General features: G+C 38.0%; 1 protein-coding gene across 2 annotated transcripts in view; it reads left to right on the top strand.

Moving 5' to 3' along the window:
• Window positions 1–21872, top strand: part of LOC107595194 (cell adhesion molecule 4) — a 167974-nt gene that overhangs the window by 15508 nt on the left and 130594 nt on the right. The window contains exon 1 of one of the 2 annotated variants that reach the window (XM_016285556.1): window positions 6122–6209. The exons of the other annotated variant lie outside the window; for it this stretch is intronic. Coding sequence (XP_016141042.1) covers window positions 6137–6209 — 73 coding nt within the window. The 5' untranslated portion in view covers window positions 6122–6136. Of the gene's footprint in view, window positions 1–6121; window positions 6210–21872 lie in introns of those variants that run through there. 2 annotated transcript variants of the gene reach the window in all.

Here is a 21872-nt window from a genome sequence, read left to right as displayed (position 1 = left end):
CAATAGAGATCCCTCACAGGAAACACCAAAACGCTAAATGATAGATGCTCTCAGCGATAATGATTATCTGGAGATTACTTTGAAAACAAATTGAGGTGATGTGAGATGTGGGATTGATAAGCACTTCAAACGTGGATCAGAGCCAGACAGTACAACACCATCCAACACTGCAGCATCAGCACAACTCGGTCCCCCTTCCCAACCTGAGAACAATGAATTCAGGCTTGGGAGTGAACCTTTGATCTGGGATAATTAGTAAGCGGTAAATAAATCTTCATTAGCCGTAATTAATTTACACCACCAAACAAAAAACATCAAAAAGTTGTTGGTAATTCCACAATTAAATCTCAAAGCATGCCTCGAGGACGAGGGCAGCACTTGTGAGTATGCGCTTGCGGTGGTTAGACTCCTTATTGTTTGGTAAAAAACAAAGAAGCGGCTGTGAGGTCATCTTGTTGTGCTGGTGATGCGGAGAGTTTGTCCTTCCAGGGCTGGCGAGCAGAATTGGCCCGAGGCTCTGATAGCAGAAGATTACTTTCTCTAACAATGGATTACGTTTCCGAGATTGTCTCGGTTCGAGGGGCGTGTGCGAGGTGCTGAGACATCCCGGACTTGCGACCTTGACGATGGGTGATTGCGGGAACTCGGCTCCTGGGTGCTCTTAGCGAGAATAGGAAAATGCATAATAAGACAGGAAGGTTTTTAGTCTGAATGAATGCAGCCGTGACTGTGGCTGGGCCGGAGATTTGGAAGTCTTGTGTCTTGTACCCCTGAGACCAAACCTGGAGCGCTCGACAATCTCGCAACTCATCTGAAAAAGAAATAATGTTATCATCTCTCGCACACGGTATAGGGATGACTCGCGTCCCCCTCTGCCTCGCCGGCAAATCGCATTGCTGTGCAAGCTGTTATATTAACAGTAATTTCTGATGCAAACACACAAATCTGTATGATTCACTTTTTGAGGTGAATATCGACCTCTAGCACCTCGGGGAAGAGTGGAATTTGTCAGTATATACCGCTTTAATTGCCCATGATTCTCCTTCACCTTATCTGTGTTCAACTAATGAAGCTCTGAGGAATGCGACTGACTGCTACAGGAAATTGTCTAATTAAAAAAAAAGATTGCTTATATTTGGAAAATGGATGGCATCATATGACTCTCAGAGTGACATTTATGTGTGTACGTGGATTTTGTTGAAGCAAACGGAATTGGTTATTAAGGGACTGGTTACAGAAAATGGATGCAGGCAGGTGGTTGTTGTTTCAGAGTAAAAGAAGTTTACCCAAAAATGAAAATTCTGTTATCCTTTACTCACCTTCATGTCCTTCCAAATCAGACTTTCTTCTGTGAAAAACGAGAGAATTATGTGGAAGAATGCATTGGAACCCATTGTCATTGTATGGACACAAGGACATTTGTGACCCTGGACCACAGAACCAATCATAAGGGTTATTTTAAGCTTTCCATTGATGCATGGTTTGTTAGGATAAGACAATATTTGGCCGAGATACAACTATTTGAAATTCTGGAATCTGGAAAAATCTAAATATTGAGAAAATTGCCTTTAAAATGTCCAAATTAAGTCATTAGCAATGCATATTACTAATCAAAAATTACGTTTTGATATATTAATGGCAGGAAATTTACAAAATATGTTCATGGAACATAATCTTTACTTAATATCCTAATGATTATAGGCATGAAATAAAAATCGATAATTTTGACCCATACAATGTATTGTTGGCTATTGCTATAAATATACCCGTGCTACTTATGACTGTTTTTTTGGTCCAGGGTCACATTTTTCAAAATATCTTCTTTTATGATCCACAAAAGAAAGAAAGTCATATAAGTTCGGAATGACGTGAGGGTGAGTAAATGATGACAGAATTTTCATTTTAGGGTGAACTATGCTTTGAAGGAAGGCCTCATTTTGAGGCGAATCTCTCTAACATGGCTGGAAATGGCAGTATAAAATTGTTCTTGCTTCATGTCCTGGAGGTAAACAGTCTGCAGATCTGACATCCGTATGGATTTTTTTCATATTAAACTTTTCAACAACATTCGCTCCTCTCTCTTGCTCTGTTGACTTCTGACCTTTTCAGCTTTATGCGTGACACACACACATGCACGCACGCACACACACACACACACACACACACACACACACACACACACACACCTGTACACATACAGTAGCTATTCCTGGTGGTCACTCAAGTTATGATGTGATATCTGTGATGTAGGGGAAAGTGATTTTTGTGGTAGTTGCCGTGGGCTGTGTTTTGTAGAGGAAGCTGTGTGTGTGTTCGGCAGGTGCTCTGTAGCAGGGCATTCAGTCCAGGTGTCCAAATTTGACGCCTGTGGCTGTTTTGTGCTCATTTACATACAGAAAATCTGTTGTAGTTCTATTTCCACCTCCACCAGACATTGTTACACCACTACCCCTCTTTAGTCTCTCTGCTCTCTATTGTCTTTTTTGGGGGGGCTGCAAACAACTTAAGCTTAAGCAGATATGATTTATGTTTCTTTTACAAATTCCTCAATTATATAGTGTATGCTATACAAAAAACATACATTGACTGTTCACAGTTTGAGAGCAGCAGAACTGTCCACCACATAATTTATAATACACATAAAAAATATGTTTACATGTAAGAGGTGGAATGTTCTGGGAATATCTATCTATCTATCTATCTAAAATATATTTTGAATATATAGTTTATTTTATTTCTAATAATGACTTTTCTTTTTTAATGATTTTAGTTTCAGTTTTAGTTAACTATAACCATTTTTCAAATGTTTTGAGTCAGAGTTTAAAAAAATAAATAAATTAATATTCAGCAGTTATGCTGTTATGACACTAAAAACATTAACAATGTTACAAAAGATTTCTATTTCAAATAAATGCTTTTCTTTTGAACTTGAATAACTCTGAACTGCATTGAAAGTTGAATCAAAATAATCAAAGTCATCAAATCGCTGATAATAAACTCATTTTTACTGATTACGTATTTAAATGTAAAATACATCCATATAAAAATAAATCCAGTACAATAATGTATACAAGTGAAATTTTGATTCATTATCAGGGTCAAAAACATTCTCTCTTAAACATTATACATTAGACAGCATACTTTATGTTAAGTATTACAAATAGCAGTTTAATGTACCATTAGAATTAAACTTGAATTTTCTTGCAGATTCCCTCACCCACTGATCCCTATGGCCAGCCCATTTCTGATTGTAGCCCTAATTTCTTTGCTTAATAGTCTCTCTCTTTGACTCTTTCGTTAAATTTCCTCATTTCTCTCTCGGTCTGCTGAAGTGTGCACTTTGCATCTGTGCTGTATTGCATTTTTGTTATAGCAGATCTTTCTCACATTTCTATTTCAGCCCACTAAAATGCCTTGTTCTCCCTCATTTCCCCTCTTCTCGCCCAGCCTGTTTATCACTCTGTGTTTTCATATTTTCCCTCAATCACTCCTTCCAGCACTGAAGTTCTTTATTTTCACTTTCAGAAGTCTAATTTCTCTCTCTGCTCACCTTCTTGTTGTCTGTCGCTCTCTTTGAATTTCAAGTCATCGTTCAGTTTGGGTGATATCCAGCGGGAGCTTTTCTGTACAGCAGTGGGACGTTTAAAACTATTTACTCACATCAATTTTTAATTTTCTCATCTCTCTGCATTATTGTCATGGTGAGGAATGTAAAGCGGACACGTCTCACTCGCTCCATCTCTCTTCCCTTCTCGTTTCTCTCAATTTCCTTCTTTTCCCCCAAGCCCAGTTTATCTCTTTATCCATTATATATTGCTCTTTATGTCTCTCTGCCAAGCAATATAGCATAAGGTGTATGTGCAAATCAGGGAATAGCAGGGGACTAACTGGGTCCGTATGGATGTGTGTGTGTGTGTGTGTGTGTGTAATATGCACTTGGGGACATTAGCGGTCATTGGCTCAGAAGTGTGCAGCTCTCACACACATACATTATTGTGCTTGTGTCATTATTATGCAGAATGCATTTCTCTGCTTGGCCTGGTCACATGCATGTACACACACACACATACACACACTTACTGAGAGCACTGAGAGAACTGAGAGAAAACCGAGAGAAGACATTCTGAATTTGTACATTTACAAAAATATATATATTTTAAAAATGGGGAGGCCAAGTTTTCACAGATTTAACTCTGGGTACAAAATTGCCCCCAAAATATGTTTAAGCAAACACACACAATGTTTCTTCAACTTTGGATATTTCTTTGCATGTACCAAGGCTTGAATTTTATTTTAACTAGTAAAAAAGAGAAACATTTTATGTTACTACCAATAGTTATTTTTTGTTATATGAAGGTCATATTTAAAACTATTGTTTAAATCTAGAATAAGTATTTTTTAAAACTTGTTTACTAAAGATAAAACCGCCAATGAATAATATGATTGAGAAATATAGAAAAAAAGAAATCAATGCAAATTTTTGATATGTGTTTTTTTCCAGACAATTGTAATTTTGTCAACTTATGCAAAAAGTGTGAAAACATGTGAAATATTATGTAGTTGTGTATATTTAGGATGCATAAAATGCCAGCTATGTAAATGGTCATTTTATTCTAAAAATAGAATTTCCAGCACCTTCATTTCCACCACAAAACACTATTAAACACAATACATAACTTGAGATGTGGTGGACATTTTCATTACTTTCAGAAAATATGACAGAAGTTTCCTATAGTATACTTTGCAGTTGGAGATTGTTAGTAGTTTTATTAAAAATTAAGTAAACTAGTGAAAAAAGTACATTACTTTCTAAAATTCCACAGGGCTAAAAGTGCTCATAGTTGAAGAAACACTCTTACACAACTGCCATTGCTCTGGACATGAAGCACCATGGGATGAATATATAAAAAATATTTGCATCTTGCCAAGGAATGATTTGGAACTGCAGTTTGACACGAATTCTCCTGAAGGCATTACCTTAACAGATTTCTTTATTCGTTTTTCAGCGGTTCAGTCGAGTCATGCTCCATCTAACAAAGCAAAAAAACATTTTAGTTCATTTGTACTGAATATATGTACATATGTCACAAGGCTCTCAACGAGAGGATAAAAAGAGCTATATAAACCACAGTCCTCTAGTGAAACCGGCGGCAGTCTAGAAATAAAAGGGCTAGAAGATGCCCTCATCCACTTGTGAAATATCCCAACCGAGCAGTACCATCCAGACTTTCTGCCAGCTATACAGCTGCAGCGGGAACAATGACACACATACGCATACAAATGCGCTCACACACTCTTACTTAGGCACTCTGAGCAGGCTCGGACTAGCTGGCACACGCTCCGAATTTCAGGACAGGAATGGATGAAGCAACCTAAGCTAACCCTGAGTTACATTTTACATGTCTTCACTAGCACACAGGGGTCTAGTGAACGAATGCAGTCAGTGGATTTGACTCCCTTATATTTTATAAAGTTTTATGGAGTCCTCCGCTTGTTTAAATCAGCCAGCATTCATACAAACACACACACACACACAAAGTCAAACCCCCATGCTGCCTAATGTGGTATGTTATGCTCATAAAGTCCAAGAAGCCTGAAGTTTAAGAACATCACACACTCCCACGGCCCACATGCTGTAGGCACACACACACACACGCACACACTTTCATTCTGTCACATGCTATGGTAAGTCTTGGCTCTGCTGGGAGGTTTAACAGCAGCCAGAGGGGCATTTGTCCTTCACTCTCACTCCTACTCCTTTTTTCATCCCTCCATCTTTAATTCAGCATCCCGACCCCATGTCCCAGCATCCACCTCTGCTCGCTATCATTTGTTTTTTCTCAAGTAGACCCTACATCCCTCTCTCTCTCTCCCTGTCTAGGGGCTAAATCGCTTCCTTTTGTACTTCACCACCCCCTTTCAGATGAGAGTTGGCAGAAAATGAAAAACAGAACGAAGATGATGCGCGTGCATGTGCGTGAGAATGAGGGTCCAAAAAGAAAGCTGTGAAAGCAGGCGGAAACACACGTCTTCTGGCTTTGAATTAATCCCGTTGATTATACTGCCGAAATCTGGGTTGTGACACAGTTGTTATTGCTTTACGATATCACGATATCACGATTGCTTTACGAGTGAGATGAAGAAAGGAGAAGGAGGGGAGGGGGCGGCAGGAAAGATGGAGGAAAAGAATCAATGCAGAAGCTCACAAGGTAATTAAAAGCAGCTATGGACAGGCCTTGAAAGCCATTATTAGTAACTCTTGGTAAAATTACTATGATTACACAAACAGCACCACCAACACAGGCTTTTGTGTTTAGGCCGTAATTGCCCCTGCAACGGATTCAGATTCTCAACAATGTTGTTTTTCGTGATAGATTGGAAACAAAGCGAGGGGAGGAAGGAGGCTGAATGAAAAGGCCAACACTTCTCGATGCCCCAGATGTCAATATAAGAATTAATCGCTTAATCGCTATCCACAGAGCAAATGTACTTTCATGTTCTCAATTACCCGTTTTGTATTCATCAAGATGTTTAAGAAGATCAGCTTCTTGGAGCTGCAGCGTAGTGCTTGGTATACAGGACACACTGAGATTCAAACTAATTTGAGTTGATATCGTGAAATGGTGAAGACTTTGCATGTGAATATAAGTTTGTTTGTTGTTTGACTGCTGAGTAAACTGATTAATAGCAGGATTCTGATATTGTTATTAAATTTGTCGTTCAGAGAACATTTTCAAAACCACTGTAAGTGGGCATATCCTTACATACGTCAATATGTATTGATCTCGACATTGGGTTTAATAGAGCATTTTCATCTCTGATACATCAAAACGGCAATTGATTTAACACAAATTACAATAATAAATATACTAAAATATACAAATGATTAATGGTGGCTGTAGTATTGGCAAAAATATACATAAATATAGGTTCAAAATCCAGTGATTTTGTGATTTCATCTACAAAACAATCTCAGTTCCTCTCCAGACAAGCACATGCTTGTTTGCTTTCATCCATTTCATCACAGCCGGGATTAAATGAAAGAAATTTTGTAGGTCAGCTGGTGCTCAGATTGCATAAACTGCTTAGACTAGTCAGAAAAAGTTAGTTGTCAAATTTTTTTCTTCAAGACTGATCATAACTTTTTAAAGTCAATTCTAAAAAAAAAAAAAGTAGATCTAATGTGAATCAGATAATTAAGACTGATTACCCCCTTGGGAAGATGGTCAAACTAGTTAAGTCTTAATGTCGTGGTTTATGCAACTGCTCCCAGATGTCTTTTTTCTTCTTAGATTTGAGCAAAAAGTTACCAATGTGAGTTAAAGCCTAAATGTCATTTTCTTTATCTTTATTTCCCATCCTCTTTAGACTTTTTTATTAAGCTAGCTCAAACAATAGAGCATGGTGCTAGCAACGGCAAGGTCATGGGTTTGATTCTCAGAGAAAGGGAAAACTGATTAAATGTTGAATGCCATTTAAGTCGCGTTGTATCTAAGTGTCTGCCAAAAAAATGTCTGCCAAATGCATAAATGTAAATGTTTCTGTTAGTAAGAGAACAGAAGGTCAGAGCTCAGTTGCTATTGTGCATCTCTACAGAACTGATAAGCAACTCAAGGCCACACCATCACTGTTTGTTTTCCACATCTGAGAAAAGTCTCAGAAGTACTGTAATACACTATGTAAGAGCCATTTCAAGAGTTTTCTCTTGCAGAAAAAAAACTAAAAAAGATGAGCTTATAGAGTAACCCCAAATATATTAGGACACTCAAGCCACACTTAATGCGAAGGTCTTAACATTTTATAACAAAATATCAAACCAAGTGACATACTTTTAAATAATGTAGTTAAAAGACACTTTTCAAGCTGACGGTCAGCCGCCAGGTCAATGATGGGCCATCGTTGAGCATTTGTAAGCTCAGTTTTTGCTGTGTGTTCTGTACCGAGATCACTCTGAGAAGCTGGTGAATAAACAGCGAAAGTCATGAAAGCAAGCAAATGATGAAGTCAATAGGGCACACACAGAATGCTCTTCTAATTTTACGTCATCATCTGAACATCCCAATACGTCAATATTTTCATAACGATATGACTGTCTGGAATGAAGAAAATAAAGACCAACTGATCAACATGATTCAAATCTAAAATGGTAAGCAAGAACTGCTTTGTTTGTGGTTTGTATATCCGCAGTCCTAATGTCGGTTTCTCTTAAAGGGGTCATCGGATGAAACATGCAATTTTACAAGTTTTTTCAATTGAAATGTGTGTTGGCAGTGTGTGTACACAACCAACCTATAATGATAAAGATCCATCCAGTGTTTTTTTTTTATCTTGTTAAATCATTCCTCCTTTCTCAAATCGAGCCGATCTCAGAAGCCTGTCTGTGTGATGTCACATAGACGCAGGCACCTCCCACGTTTGTTTGATTGACAGTAGCATTTCAGCATAGACTGGACTGGTGTCTTACCTCAGACCCCCCTGAGTGAGCTGTCATCAGTCCGCCATTGTTTCACCGCCGGAGCAGTTGTAGACAAGAATGACTCCTAAGCGATTGAGGTGTTCTGTAGTTGGATGTATTAATGAACATAGCAGTCATCATTTACTCCCGACATCTGAGCCGCTGAAGACGCAGTGGTTTGAAGCGACTTAAAGTTTGTTTCTGAAGGCAATGTGCCCCCGATCTACCTAAATGTGTCTATGTGTACGCAAATCATTTGTGATCCAGCTTCATCTCCAGAACAAGTGAGTGTAAGGTTTTTTAAATGTGGGGTATGTATTTTTTCAAAAACGCTTTAGAAAACTGTCGGGCCGAGTACCAAAACAAACTTGTAGCCAATCACCAGTAAGAGGCGTGTCTACTCATGATGGGGACGAGAGAGCGCTAAGTGCACAGGATGGACATTAGCAAAGCCGAGCGACGACAGAAAGATAGTGGTTAAAAAACAAAAGAGGAAAACGTCTGTGGAACAAAAGAAGGTTTATGATAAGGCAAGAAGTAGGATCAGATTTCCAGCGCTGGAGAGAACTCAAGGAGTGGGAAGGCCAGCGATTGGACGCCGAGGTTGCTTTGTTTCTTCTCGATAGGTGAGTAACATTGGTTTTGCTTTGATTCACAGAACTAATATATGCTGTTAAAACACATACAGTATATGCACGTTAAAACACACAGTACTACCAAAACACATTCGACCTGTATTACCAATAGTAACACACATTGCTTTCAATTATTGATGACATCATCCCCTCGGCCGGCTGGATTCCGCCATATTCGTTGCCTGGGTTGCGTACATATGTGTGGGGCGGAGCTATCAAAATAGGGGCGAGACCCTTTTGGGGTAGGGGCGTGTTTGTTTTGGTGATTTGAAATATCAACATTGGCTACCATAAATCACTTACAGTACCCCACCTTTAATGAATCTTTGCAAATCGCCTTTCCTAATAATGTGCTAGTTAGCAAGTTTCACGATGAATGCGGCTAAAGTTTACTGTCTCTCAGAGAGCAGCTTGGAAGAGAGGGGCGGGGTGAGCAGAGCTCATTTGCATTTATTACATGCAATAAAACGGCTTGCTGTAGACTGAGCTGTTTTTGACAAGGTAAAAATTGTGTTGTTTTACTCATAGTAAAAACCAAACCAAAATTTAACCAAACTATGTTACAGACTAGTGTTGGGCGATATGCTCAATTTTCATATCGTCCTATCGTCAGCCTGTGAGAACGCCAATACACGATATTATCGTGCTAATTTATTTCATTATTTATTTACTTAGTTTCATTGCCGGAAATTGAACCATCTCCAGCGTAAGGCTAAAAGCAGCCTAATGGTTTTAATATGACTGAATTTGTATTTAACATGATAACAAATTAATAGAAACATTGTAAGTTACTAATTATAATGCTTACATTTCCTCAGTTATTCAAAAAGCAGCTACAGAAAACGAGCAAAGAACATTACATTACCAAAGAACATCATCACAAGCTCAGTCTAGCGCGAGTTTATGCACTTTAAAAACACTCGTTATAATCAGTGAATTTACACTGTATGATGAATAAATGTATTATACTTACATCGCAGGTACATCTGCACTTTGTTGTTTATGATGAGAGTATTTGTGAGTCAGAATTCAGTCAGCGTGCGCTGAACAACGGAACTCCGCTGTTTCAGTGGTGACTCATCTGAACGCCTCTGATTGGCCATTGCATTCAAAAGCTCAGCATAATCGTGTGTGATTGGTTATAATGCGCAACACTGTAAAAATGTGGAAAAAGAAATATAATGCAACAAATAAGCCCTAATATTAATTAGATAGTATTACTAGTCTGATAATAATAATAATAATCGTCTTGCTATCGTCAAAGGCATCAGCCACAGGCAATATCTCTGACTATCGTCGATACACAATACTAACGTCTATTGGCACAACCCTATTACAGACTTTTCATTAGGACCCTAAAGAATCATATCATTTTGTGGAAAATGGGCATCTGATGACCCCTTTAAGACTAGATAAGACTACTGCCACCTGCTGGTACTGGCGTGTGTTTAAGCGCAACTTTTTGGCCCAGCCACAGGTGACGCGAGGCGACAACACAGTCGGCTTAGGTTGTTGCTAGTTCTTTGATGTCGGTTTGGTGTGTTATGACATGTTCATCATACTGAACTACACCTGTGTTAACACTTCTAGGATACATGACTTTATATATTAAAAATCCCCATTACACCAGGTGTATTAAAGTCACTGCAAACAAGCCCAAGTAAAGTTTAGTTCTGAGGTTTGCATATGCCACACAGTTTGACATTTTGAATTTAATGCAATGACATTCAGATATTTTTAAATGTGACTTAAGTCTCCAGATGCTTTTTTGGCACCTGCGGGGACACAAGTTTGAGTCCAGAGTGCATCATTTCCAATCCCATATGTCTTTTTTCACTGTCCTGTCTAATCAAGGCATAAAAAGCCTAAAAAAGATGATGACAGAGGCAATGAAGATGTCTTAACGAGACAACTTGAAAAATAGGCCAAAATACATCAGCACACCCGCTGTATTACTCTATGAGAGTGAGTCATCAGCACTTCCTGTTCCCGTCTGAGTTACACACAACCCTAACGCAAATACTTACTCGTTGGCACTCGTACATGTGCACTTCAAATGGTTGAAGTGCGGCACAAGCACACACACCCCGGCGCTTCCTCCGCCATCCTCATTAAGTAAAACAGAGAGAGGCTAATGCATTTGGATTTGGCACTGTGCAAATTCATCGCTGCACCTCAGACATGACCCACTTTATCTGAAGTGGAGCCACATCCGTTATGCTGAGAATCTATCACCATTAGAGCTCAGCTCTCCAGTCCCACTGCCTCGTGGTGTTAAAGAGACCCACATACACAAATGCACACGCTGTGTTCCGACCCAGGGGGCGGCAATCATGTTACTCTGCAGGGGATGGAAAAGTGACAGAGAGAGGGACACAGATGTGCGTCTCTCTGGAAGACCTTGTGTGTGTGTGTGAGTGTGTGTGTTTGCCCACCTTCTGCCAGCTAGTGCATCAGGGGATTGAGGTTTCCTTGATAAATGGAGGATGTGCTGAAATACTGTGTGCAAAAAGTGGTTTGTTTAAATGAAGAGAGTCTTTATGAGCTGCGGAAATGGTTTATCCCAGTTCTGTGTGTATGTTTAGGACTATGCGACGGATTATGCCGTATATGAGAAGACAGAATAAACAGATTTAGGAGATGGAAAAACATGAGTAGAAGATCAGACGAGGAGAGACATTTAGGATGAAGGAAACTGAGAAAAGAGAGGGAAAGTTAAAAATGAAAAATGACTAAGCTGTGAGCAGAGGATAGCTACTTTGCCACATATTAAAATGTCTTCTGACTTAGTAGTAATTACAGATAGAGAGAAAAAGAAGTGGGAAAGAGCAAATGAAGGAGACACCCAGAGGGAACAAGTGTCGGAGGAGTACTTTTCTAAAAAAAAAAGGGGTGGCAGTGGAAATAAAAAAGATCATTTAGATATAAAGCCAGGGGTTTGTGAGAAAATGAAGAGGTAAGAGGGGAAACAGCAGGCGGGAGATATATATAGAAAAGAAAGAACAAAGAGAGAGAGAGAGGGCGGGGAGAGAGGGGTATAGATTAATGAGATGTAATCCGAGTGTTAATATCATTTTTACAGGTAATTCTGAAGGTAAGAGAGATTATCAAACTAATAATGATTCTTTATTATAAAAGCTCAACGTTCAACGGACAAACGTCCTCCTGTCACGAGTTCCAAAGCATAACTGATAAATACTTGCCTAAAAAGGAATATTAGGCCTACCTGAGATTGGCTGAGAAATTTCCTTGGCAATATTTTAGCAATTCAATGCATGCGTCATCTGAATTTTCCATCAACTGTTCAGAATCAGAAGCAGAACTATCTATGCCCGACTCGCGAACAAATCGCTTGTTTGAGCCGGTTCTTTTCAGTGAATCAATCAAGCGAATTGCCAAACGGTATGAGTCAGTTTGTGGTTCATTCTGAGTGATTCGGACAGCTCGCGCGCTGACTCGTTTGGAGCCACTTGTCCTCACTCAGTAAAACGTTAACAGCAAAACATACATTTTATAAAGCAAAGAACAAAAGAAGCGCCTGATAAATATATGCCTGATATTTACGTACAATCGATTGAAACAAATCTACAAAAGCATCCTTCAACTTTCAGCGATGAAGACAGTCTTTGTTGACATCGACAACACCTGTACGTACGGCTTATGATTCCCCAGGTAATGACCGAAGTGTGTCAAAACGCTAACATTACGTGAAAATATTAAACTTGTGCCATTTCAATGTTGACAGGTTCCTTGTATACCATGGCACGTTACAGTGATCATTTAATACCACAGATTTAATACCATATATTAACCCTGCTGAAAAACAAAGCCTAAAAGCCAGCCTAAGCTGGTTGGCTGGTTGGTCATCCAGCCTGGTCATAGCTGGTTAGCAGGCTGGTTTTAGAGGGGTTTGGCCACTTCCTTAACTGGACAGGCTGGGAGACCAGCTGGAACAATCAGCTAAAACCAGCTTGACCAGCCTAGCCAGGCTTGGAGACCAGTTACTTTCAGCTTAAACCATAAGACCATCCAACCAGTGTAAGCTGTTTTTAGCTGTTTTTCTTCTTCTCTGTATTAATGTAAGATTCCATCACATCAGATTCTGCTCCCAGTAGTCATCACAATGAATTCTTTGTTGTAACTTTATGTTAATTTCTGTTTATGGTTAAATACTTAATGTTCATTTTTGTTTATGGTTCTGTTTATTGCCTATTTATGAATTCATATGAATTTGCATCTTTGGTTGATTACTTGCAAATCTAATCTAAATTAACGAGGTCAACATTTTAATATCATATTTATTTATTTAAATCCATGGCATTGATTTCCCCCCAAAATTAGCATGAAGTGTGTAGGGACTGAACACAAACATGTCTTGCTCTTGTAATGATTCTACATTGGGTTTAATGATTTTATAGTGAGGAGTATGAGAGTCTTAGCGAGGAGGTGGGAGGTGAACAGTTATAGAGGGGCACAGCAGGTGTTAGGGAGCTCTCAGATGAGAGATCTGATTATTATGATCATGTTGATGATGCCATTGATGAGCAAGAAGCAGCAGACAGGAAGAGAGAGAGAGAAAAGACTGATTAGAATTTGAAAAGCAAGTTGATGGCCGCTTCTTTTCCTCCCAGGAATGAAGCTACGCGACCTTTCCCAGGTCTCTCTTACTTTGTCTCTCTCTCTTTCTGTTTTTCTTTCTCTGTCTCACACACACACACACACACACACACACACACAGGTGTTTACTAAATCTGAACCTGTGTGCCGAACGTCAAATGCAAGACATTCTGTGACCTTTCGTTGTTGTGTCTCAGAGTGTGAAATGAATACATGTCAGCACAGCAAACACTATATGAATGCTGATGGGCACACTTCCTCGTTCACTATGCAGGGATATGTTTATTCAGCATCCAAATGCTTAGGCATAATAATATTGTGATGCTCTAGAGATATATGTCATTATAAAACAGAAATAGCGTGTGTGAGTGTTGCTTGTTTGTCATTTTATACTGATTCACATTCAGAGTTTGTTTCCAAGTCAACACAAGGTGTTGCTGAGATGTTGTAAATACACTGGCAGTTTGGGATTTTTTAAAATACTGAAATACAGAATTAATTAGGTGACTATTTTAAGAAGAAATGTTAAATGACGATCAAGCTGGTGACGTGAAGAGTGTGCAAATTGGAAGCTGATCCTTACTGATCCTTTTGCAAAGTGTGTATGTTATACCGTAGATATTGATATAATTAGGATGATGATAGTTGTTTTTTCTGTAACACTTTAGAATAGGGACAACTTCTCACTATTAAATAGTTGATTATTAGCATGCCTATTATTAACATAGCTGTTTCTTAGTACTTACAAAGCACGTATTCTGCATGACCATATTCTACATCCTTAAAGGGGTCATATGATGCGATTTCAATTTTTGCGTTCTCTTTGAAGTGTTACAAGCTCTTGGTGCATAAAGAAGATCTGTAAAGTTGCAAAGACTAAAGTCTCAAATCCAAAGAGATATTCTTTATAAAAGTTAAGTCAACCACGGCTACCTAAAACGCCTCGTTCTAACACGCCCCCACATGTCTACGTCACGATGTGGGAAGATTTGCAAAACACCACCCAAATGTTCACGCAAAGAAAGAAGGCATAACTTTTATTCTCGCTGTAGTATTGTTGCTGCCGCCGGCGCCGCTGCCATGTCGTGGAGACGCTGTGTGTTTCGTTGTGAAAGCGAAACTACTTTTTTGGCCTTCCAAAAGAGGACACAACTAGAAATCAGTGGTTAAGTTGTATTTACAACACTTTTTCAGTACAGTTCAACCCAAATATTTCGATATGTCCAGCGCATTTTATGAAGGACTGTTTCCTGATCCTGGTAGAGTAGACTACAATGCCGGCTGTTCTGACTCACAGACTGTAAGTACGTTTTTTATATTTAAAGAATTTGCCACTGATGATTCAAACGCGAGTTTTGAGCAGTGTAGAGTAGCGCTTGTTTGTCACTTCTCCGATCACAAATGCAGACATGGTTTTATGTTTACGTGGCGCGATGCAACACAACGCGTAAAAAGACAGTATAAGTCATTATAATCCGTAATTATTTCCCCACCGGTTGCAACAAATGCCTCGTTTATAATGGGTTTTAATGTTTTTGTCTCGTCACTCCGGCCGGACAGGGCATCACAGTATGGTGGGGGCGTAACATTTCCGTCACACGCTTGAGGTATTCGGCCAATCACAACACACTGGATAGCTGGCCAATCAGGGCACACCTCACTTTTCAGACCGATGAGCTTTGTAAAAATCAACGTGTTTCAGAAGAGAAACAATAATGTACAGTATGTGGAAAATAATGTTTTTTTTAACCTTAAACCGCATAAACACATTTCATTACACCAAATACACAAAATAATGTTCTTTTTAGCAACATCATATGACCCCTTTAATACGGCCCAATACCTAAACTAAACAACTGCCTTAGTAACAATTAATAAGCAGCAAATTAGGAGTTTCTTGAGGTAAAGCCATGGTTAATGTTTTAGCAAGAATTGGACCTTAAAATAAAGTGTGAACTTTTTTCTCCTTGGCACACTTATGTTTTGAATGTCTGCGAATTCCACAAGACCATGTAGGGCAGAAATTATTATTTTATTTATTTTTTTATTTTTTTACAATGCCTCTCTGAATCTATTTCTCGTGTTATTTTTTGTGTTGATCGTAACAAAATAGGGGGAAAAATATGTAAAAAAAAAAAATGGGTAAAATGATTTCTCATATTTTCTGCATATTTAAAAAATTTTTGTGGTGTTATTACACACAGCAGAGAAATAATTAATTTGACCTTCAGGGCTTTTCATAACCACAAGAAAAAAAGAAAGACTGAAGTTACATTGCATGCTAATTTTTCACACGCTTTCATACTTCACCTAGAGTATGTGAGAGACAAATGCAGAAAAGGTGTTATTTATTTTCATATTTCACAGAGAAACAAATAATGTAGTAAATAGATAAGAGTAAAAAATAATAAAAATACATGCATAAAAGTATTTTTGTTTTTCTTAATGTAGGGCAGGATTTCTCAAACTGGGGTTATAAAACACTTATTAAAATAGATTAAATATTTATTTATCTGCATGTCGTATGACCATTGACCAACATCTAAGAACAATGAACAGGAATATGCTGTTAAATTATTAAAATATTATCATAGTATCGCAGTACTTCAAATAGATTTTTAAGTCAGAGGGGTTTGGTTGACAAAAAAGTTTTGGAATCCATGCCATAGCTTGCTCTGTTTGTCGTGTAAGGGTTCACAAGCTGCTTTGTGGCCGCTATATGATCCCTCTGTGGACTAGAGTCTATATACGCCCTTGTGTCCCCAAAGTCTGGACTCAAAGGAGGACCACTAAGGTTGACATTTGGGGCGAGATATGTGACTGATATCTTTGAGACCTGTCATGTTTTCAGCAAAACCTGACTGTGTTGTTTGGATAAACTCTCTCACAGACCTACACACTATAATAGAATATTATAATAGTGTGCCTGTTAATAACTCTGATTTATTTACTTTCTCCTCCCGTCCCTGAGGACAGGATTTTTTTTTCTGTTGTACTTTGTTGTTCTCTCTGTAATTGACAACTTTATAGTATCAGTCTCATTCTGAGTAAAAGCTCTTGAATGTGAATAGCTATAGAATTGCTGAGTGATTGTATTCAAGCGCTGAACATTGTCAGGGGAAATTTCCAAGAGAAAATGGGCAAAAAACAGAGGCTGTGTTTAATTAAACTTTAATTTAATTGCAGTTACAATCTATAGTCTATGCTGTGACTGATTTATTAGACGGTCTGACAAAAAATACTGCCTCACCGTATGATTTAATGTCAAAGCAAGTAATTAAAATGGCTCTGTACTGTACTAATGCACATTTGATTAACAATGTAAACATATTTTAGACAGTGTCTAATCTAAGTATGAAAGGTAAAACTGCGTGTCATATCAATCACTCCGATGCAGGCTTTCACTTCCACTTTCTCTTTGAAAGACTTTTCTGCTCCTTCTTTTGATTCTATTCATGCTTTCTCTCTCTACCACTCTTTAGCCTTAATGGCATCATTCCAGTCTCCTTTCTCCTTCAGATTCATTTTCATTCTCTTCATCTCTTTAAGTCTTGGCTGGAGAAATAGCCGTGACCTGAGAGATGTGGTTATGAAAGAGTGTGACAGCTCATAGCAGTACAAGTGTTTCCTGTGTAGGAGGCCACGGAAAGTCCTGTGAAATTGGGCAAAAATGAAAGTCGGACATTTTCGAGTGTCCAGTGATTGGCTCATTTTGAGACTATTTTTGCTTTTAGTGTGACATAGAAAATCCCCCGTTACTTCCTCCTCCAATGACCGAAGATGAGAAAGAGAGATAGAATGAGAAAGTTAGCGGTGAAGAGATGGTGACATTAGTTTCTCATCTTCTTTCATCCCTCCTTCTGTTGTCAAGGGCTCTTTAATGACGCAAGTGTGTGAAATGTTTGGCAGGATTGTGTGTTTTATCAGAGGCTGGTACGGTTGGGACGGCCGCCTCACATGTTCAGACATGTAAGATTTGGCCTCGGGTGCAACCACACAACATGCTCTGCCTGTGGTCTGACAGGGCGAGAGGACCTGTCCAAGGTTTTTAAAAGCACTTCAGTCTTTGCAAGTGACTAACTGAAGATCAGAATGCTGTTAGTCTAATTAACCAAAAGTCATTCAACCTCCAGGATGTCTGAATACTTATCTTAAAATAATCAGTTAAGGTTGTGTTGTGAAATCCTTCCCCCTGTAGGTGCTTTTTGGAGTGATCTTGGCTGCTCTGTGTGCTAATTTGACCTTTTTCAAATCCTCACAGTTCAGCATAGTGGACCTTGAAAGCTGTTAAATAAACAAGCCTACCTTTTGAAAATACTGGTTCTGAAAGTATCTCGTGCTACAGCCAAGGTCAGTTATCTCAGATGTTTTAAAGTGGATTGGAAACTTTTAGATATAACAATGTGACCAATCTTAAACGTTATGGCATTGAAATAAAAATAACGCACTGTGGCCACTTTTGGAGAATCTGGGATCTTTTTCATTTGAACTTGTAAATAACTTGTCTATTATTACTTGTACATTTAAAGGGATATTTCACCCAAAAAGGTTGACATTTGGGGCGAGATATGTGACTGATATCTTTGAGACCTGTCATGTTTTCAGCAAAACCTGACTGTGTTGTTTGGATAAACTCTCTCACAGACCTACACACTATAATAGAATATTATAATAGTGTGCCTGTTAATAACTCTGATTTATTTACTTTCTCCTCCCGTCCCCGAGGACAGGATTTTTTTTTCTGTTGTACTTTGTTGTTCTCTCTGTAATTGACAACTTTATAGTATCAGTCTCATTCTGAGTAAAAGCTCTTGAATGTGAATAGCTATAGAATTGCTGAGTGATTGTATTCAAGCGCTGAACATTGTCAGGGGAAATTTCCAAGAGAAAATGGGCAAAAAACAGAGGCTGTGTTTAATTAAACTTTAATTTAATTGCAGTTACAATCTATAGTCTATGCTGTGACTGATTTATTAGACGGTCTGACAAAAAATACTGCCTCACCGTATGATTTAATGTCAAAGCAAGTAATTAAAATGGCTCTGTACTGTACTAATGCACATTTGATTAACAATGTAAACATATTTTAGACAGTGTCTAATCTAAGTATGAAAGGTAAAACTGCGTGTCATATCAATCACTCCGATGCAGGCTTTCACTTCCACTTTCTCTTTGAAAGACTTTTCTGCTCCTTCTTTTGATTCTATTCATGCTTTCTCTCTCTACCACTCTTTAGCCTTAATGGCATCATTCCAGTCTCCTTTCTCCTTCAGATTCATTTTCATTCTCTTCATCTCTTTAAGTCTTGGCTGGAGAAATAGCCGTGACCTGAGAGATGTGGTTATGAAAGAGTGTGACAGCTCATAGCAGTACAAGTGTTTCCTGTGTAGGAGGCCACGGAAAGTCCTGTGAAATTGGGCAAAAATGAAAGTCGGACATTTTCGAGTGTCCAGTGATTGGCTCATTTTGAGACTATTTTTGCTTTTAGTGTGACATAGAAAATCCCCCGTTACTTCCTCCTCCAATGACCGAAGATGAGAAAGAGAGATAGAATGAGAAAGTTAGCGGTGAAGAGATGGTGACATTAGTTTCTCATCTTCTTTCATCCCTCCTTCTGTTGTCAAGGGCTCTTTAATGACGCAAGTGTGTGAAATGTTTGGCAGGATTGTGTGTTTTATCAGAGGCTGGTACGGTTGGGACGGCCACCTCACATGTTCAGACATGTAAGATTTGGCCTCGGGTGCAACCACACAACATGCTCTGCCTGTGGTCTGACAGGGCGAGAGGACCTGTCCAAGGTTTTTAAAAGCACTTCAGTCTTTGCAAGTGACTAACTGAAGATCAGAATGCTGTTAGTCTAATTAACCAAAAGTCATTCAACCTCCAGGATGGTTTTCAAACTGTCTGAATACTTATCTTAAAATAATCAGTTAAGGTTGTGTTGTGAAATCCTTCCCCCTGTAGGTGCTTTTTGGAGTGATCTTGGCTGCTCTGTGTGCTAATTTGACCTTTTTCAAATCCTCACAGTTCAGCATAGTGGACCTTGAAAGCTGTTAAATAAACAAGCCTACCTTTTGAAAATACTGGTTCTGAAAGTATCTCGTGCTACAGCCAAGGTCAGTTATCTCAGATGTTTTAAAGTGGATTGGAAACTTTTAGATATAACAATGTGACCAATCTTAAACGTTATGGCATTGAAATAAAAATAACGCACTGTGGCCACTTTTGGAGAATCTGGGATCTTTTTCATTTGAACTTGTAAATAACTTGTCTATTATTACTTGTACATTTAAAGGGATATTTCACCCAAAAATGAAAATTCTATCATTTACTCATTATGTTATTCACAACCTTTCTTCTGTGCAACATAAAAGATGTTTTGAGAAGTGTCTTAGTGTATTTTTTTAATACAATAGAAGTCAATGGTAACCGAAACTGTTTGGTTACGAACACTCTTCAAAATATATTTTGTTACATAGTAGAAATAAAAACATAGAAGTCAATAAAGTCCAAATAAAATCAAAGAATTTTTATTTTTGGGTGAACTATCTTTTTTAGGTAGAAAAATTTAATGTTTAATATTTAACACATTCAACATTAATATTTGACACATTTCTAGGTCAATAATCAAATTAAGAAAATTTGTGACAAGTACTACATTTTTACTTAATATGAAATATTTAGTATTTGCATGGTAGTGTATGTCTAAATAATCTTTCTATAAAATACACTACTTTTCAAGAGTTAGTAAGGTTAGTAAGATTTTTGATGGTTTTGATAAAGTATCTTATGCTTACCAAGGCTGTGTTTATTTTATAAAAAAAAAATACAAAAGTAAAAATAGAAATATTGTAAAATATTAAAAAATGTTTATTTAAAAAAATCCTTCAGAAATTATGCCGATTTGGAAACATCTTATAAGTGTTAAAAATGGTTATGTTGCTTAATATTTTTATGGAATAGAAAAAATGAATAGAATGGAACAGAAATGATGAAGAACAGTATTTATTTCAAACACATATCTTTTGTAATTATAAATGTCTTTGCTGTATTAGTAATTAATTAATAATAGTATTGATTTCTTTAAAAAAAACTAATCCATAAAAACTGGAATATATGAATGAAGTAATTCTGATATTAAGTTAACAGTTTCAATTGTAATCAAATTATTATCTAATAATTCAATTTATAACAAAATCTTTTTGAAATCTAAACAAACAAAATATAAATTTTTCATAGTGGTCTCAGATTTTTTATCTATTTTATGTGTAGGATTTGTAAATCAAAAAATGTCCAATTTAATAAGACCTTCATGGCATACTTTACACTTGACAATATCAGTATCGAAAAGGGTGAGAAATGAGTGTGGACAGGGTTTACTCTTACTGCCATTTCCCAGCAGATGAATCTTCAGGCATGAGAGAGAGAGCAGACTTTAACTCGGGCAGCTTTGCATTTAAATAAGGTGTCTGCACCTTAATGATCTCAAATGACTCTGAGGCTAACCATAGACTCCCACATAGATAACAGAAAGTGCTTTCCACTCGGCCTCATCGTTTCCTCAGCTAATCGCTTAACACCATCACAGAACACACACGAGTAGTAGTGGATCAAGGCTAGGTGAAATTGCATATATTTTTTCTCCGAGGCGCTGATAGTGAAGTGTGTTCAGATGCCCTCAGGCTGAAGAAGCCGTGGCTACTGTAACAGCTTCTCACTTAAACAGAGAACCATCCTTCATGTCTAGAACCACTGCGGGTTACAAGATGGTTTTGCTTCATAGTACTGTGGAATTAGCAATCAAACTACAGTCATCCAACCTTTCTGTTCTCATCACATGTGAGTGCTCTGTTTTCTCTCTTTGTTGCCTCTGCCTTGCTGTTACTGTCAGGCTTTTGCTGCTTTTTTTGATAGGAAAGTAGAGAAAGGACGGGAAATGATAAGGGAAAAGAAGGGGAATTTGATTGGAAAACAATGAACTCAAACTTGTGTCACCCGCATAACCAGTTCATTAATATGTAGTAAACAACACTGTGTTCCCTTGAAGGCAAGTCATTTCACTCTGCAGGCGATCTTTGCAATGCCCTCCAGCGGCTGTTTTCTGTGCAGGTAATCAGATCATATCTACTTGAAATAATAATTTTTAATTGGCACTAAATCTGCCA

This window comes from Sinocyclocheilus grahami, unplaced genomic scaffold, assembly GCF_001515645.1.
Source record: "Sinocyclocheilus grahami isolate Dianchi unplaced genomic scaffold, SAMN03320097.WGS_v1.1 scaffold11.1, whole genome shotgun sequence".
NCBI lineage: Eukaryota > Metazoa > Chordata > Actinopteri > Cypriniformes > Cyprinidae > Sinocyclocheilus > Sinocyclocheilus grahami.
Note: the sequence above shows the minus strand (reverse complement) of the source record. Positions and strands in the feature narration are given on the sequence as shown.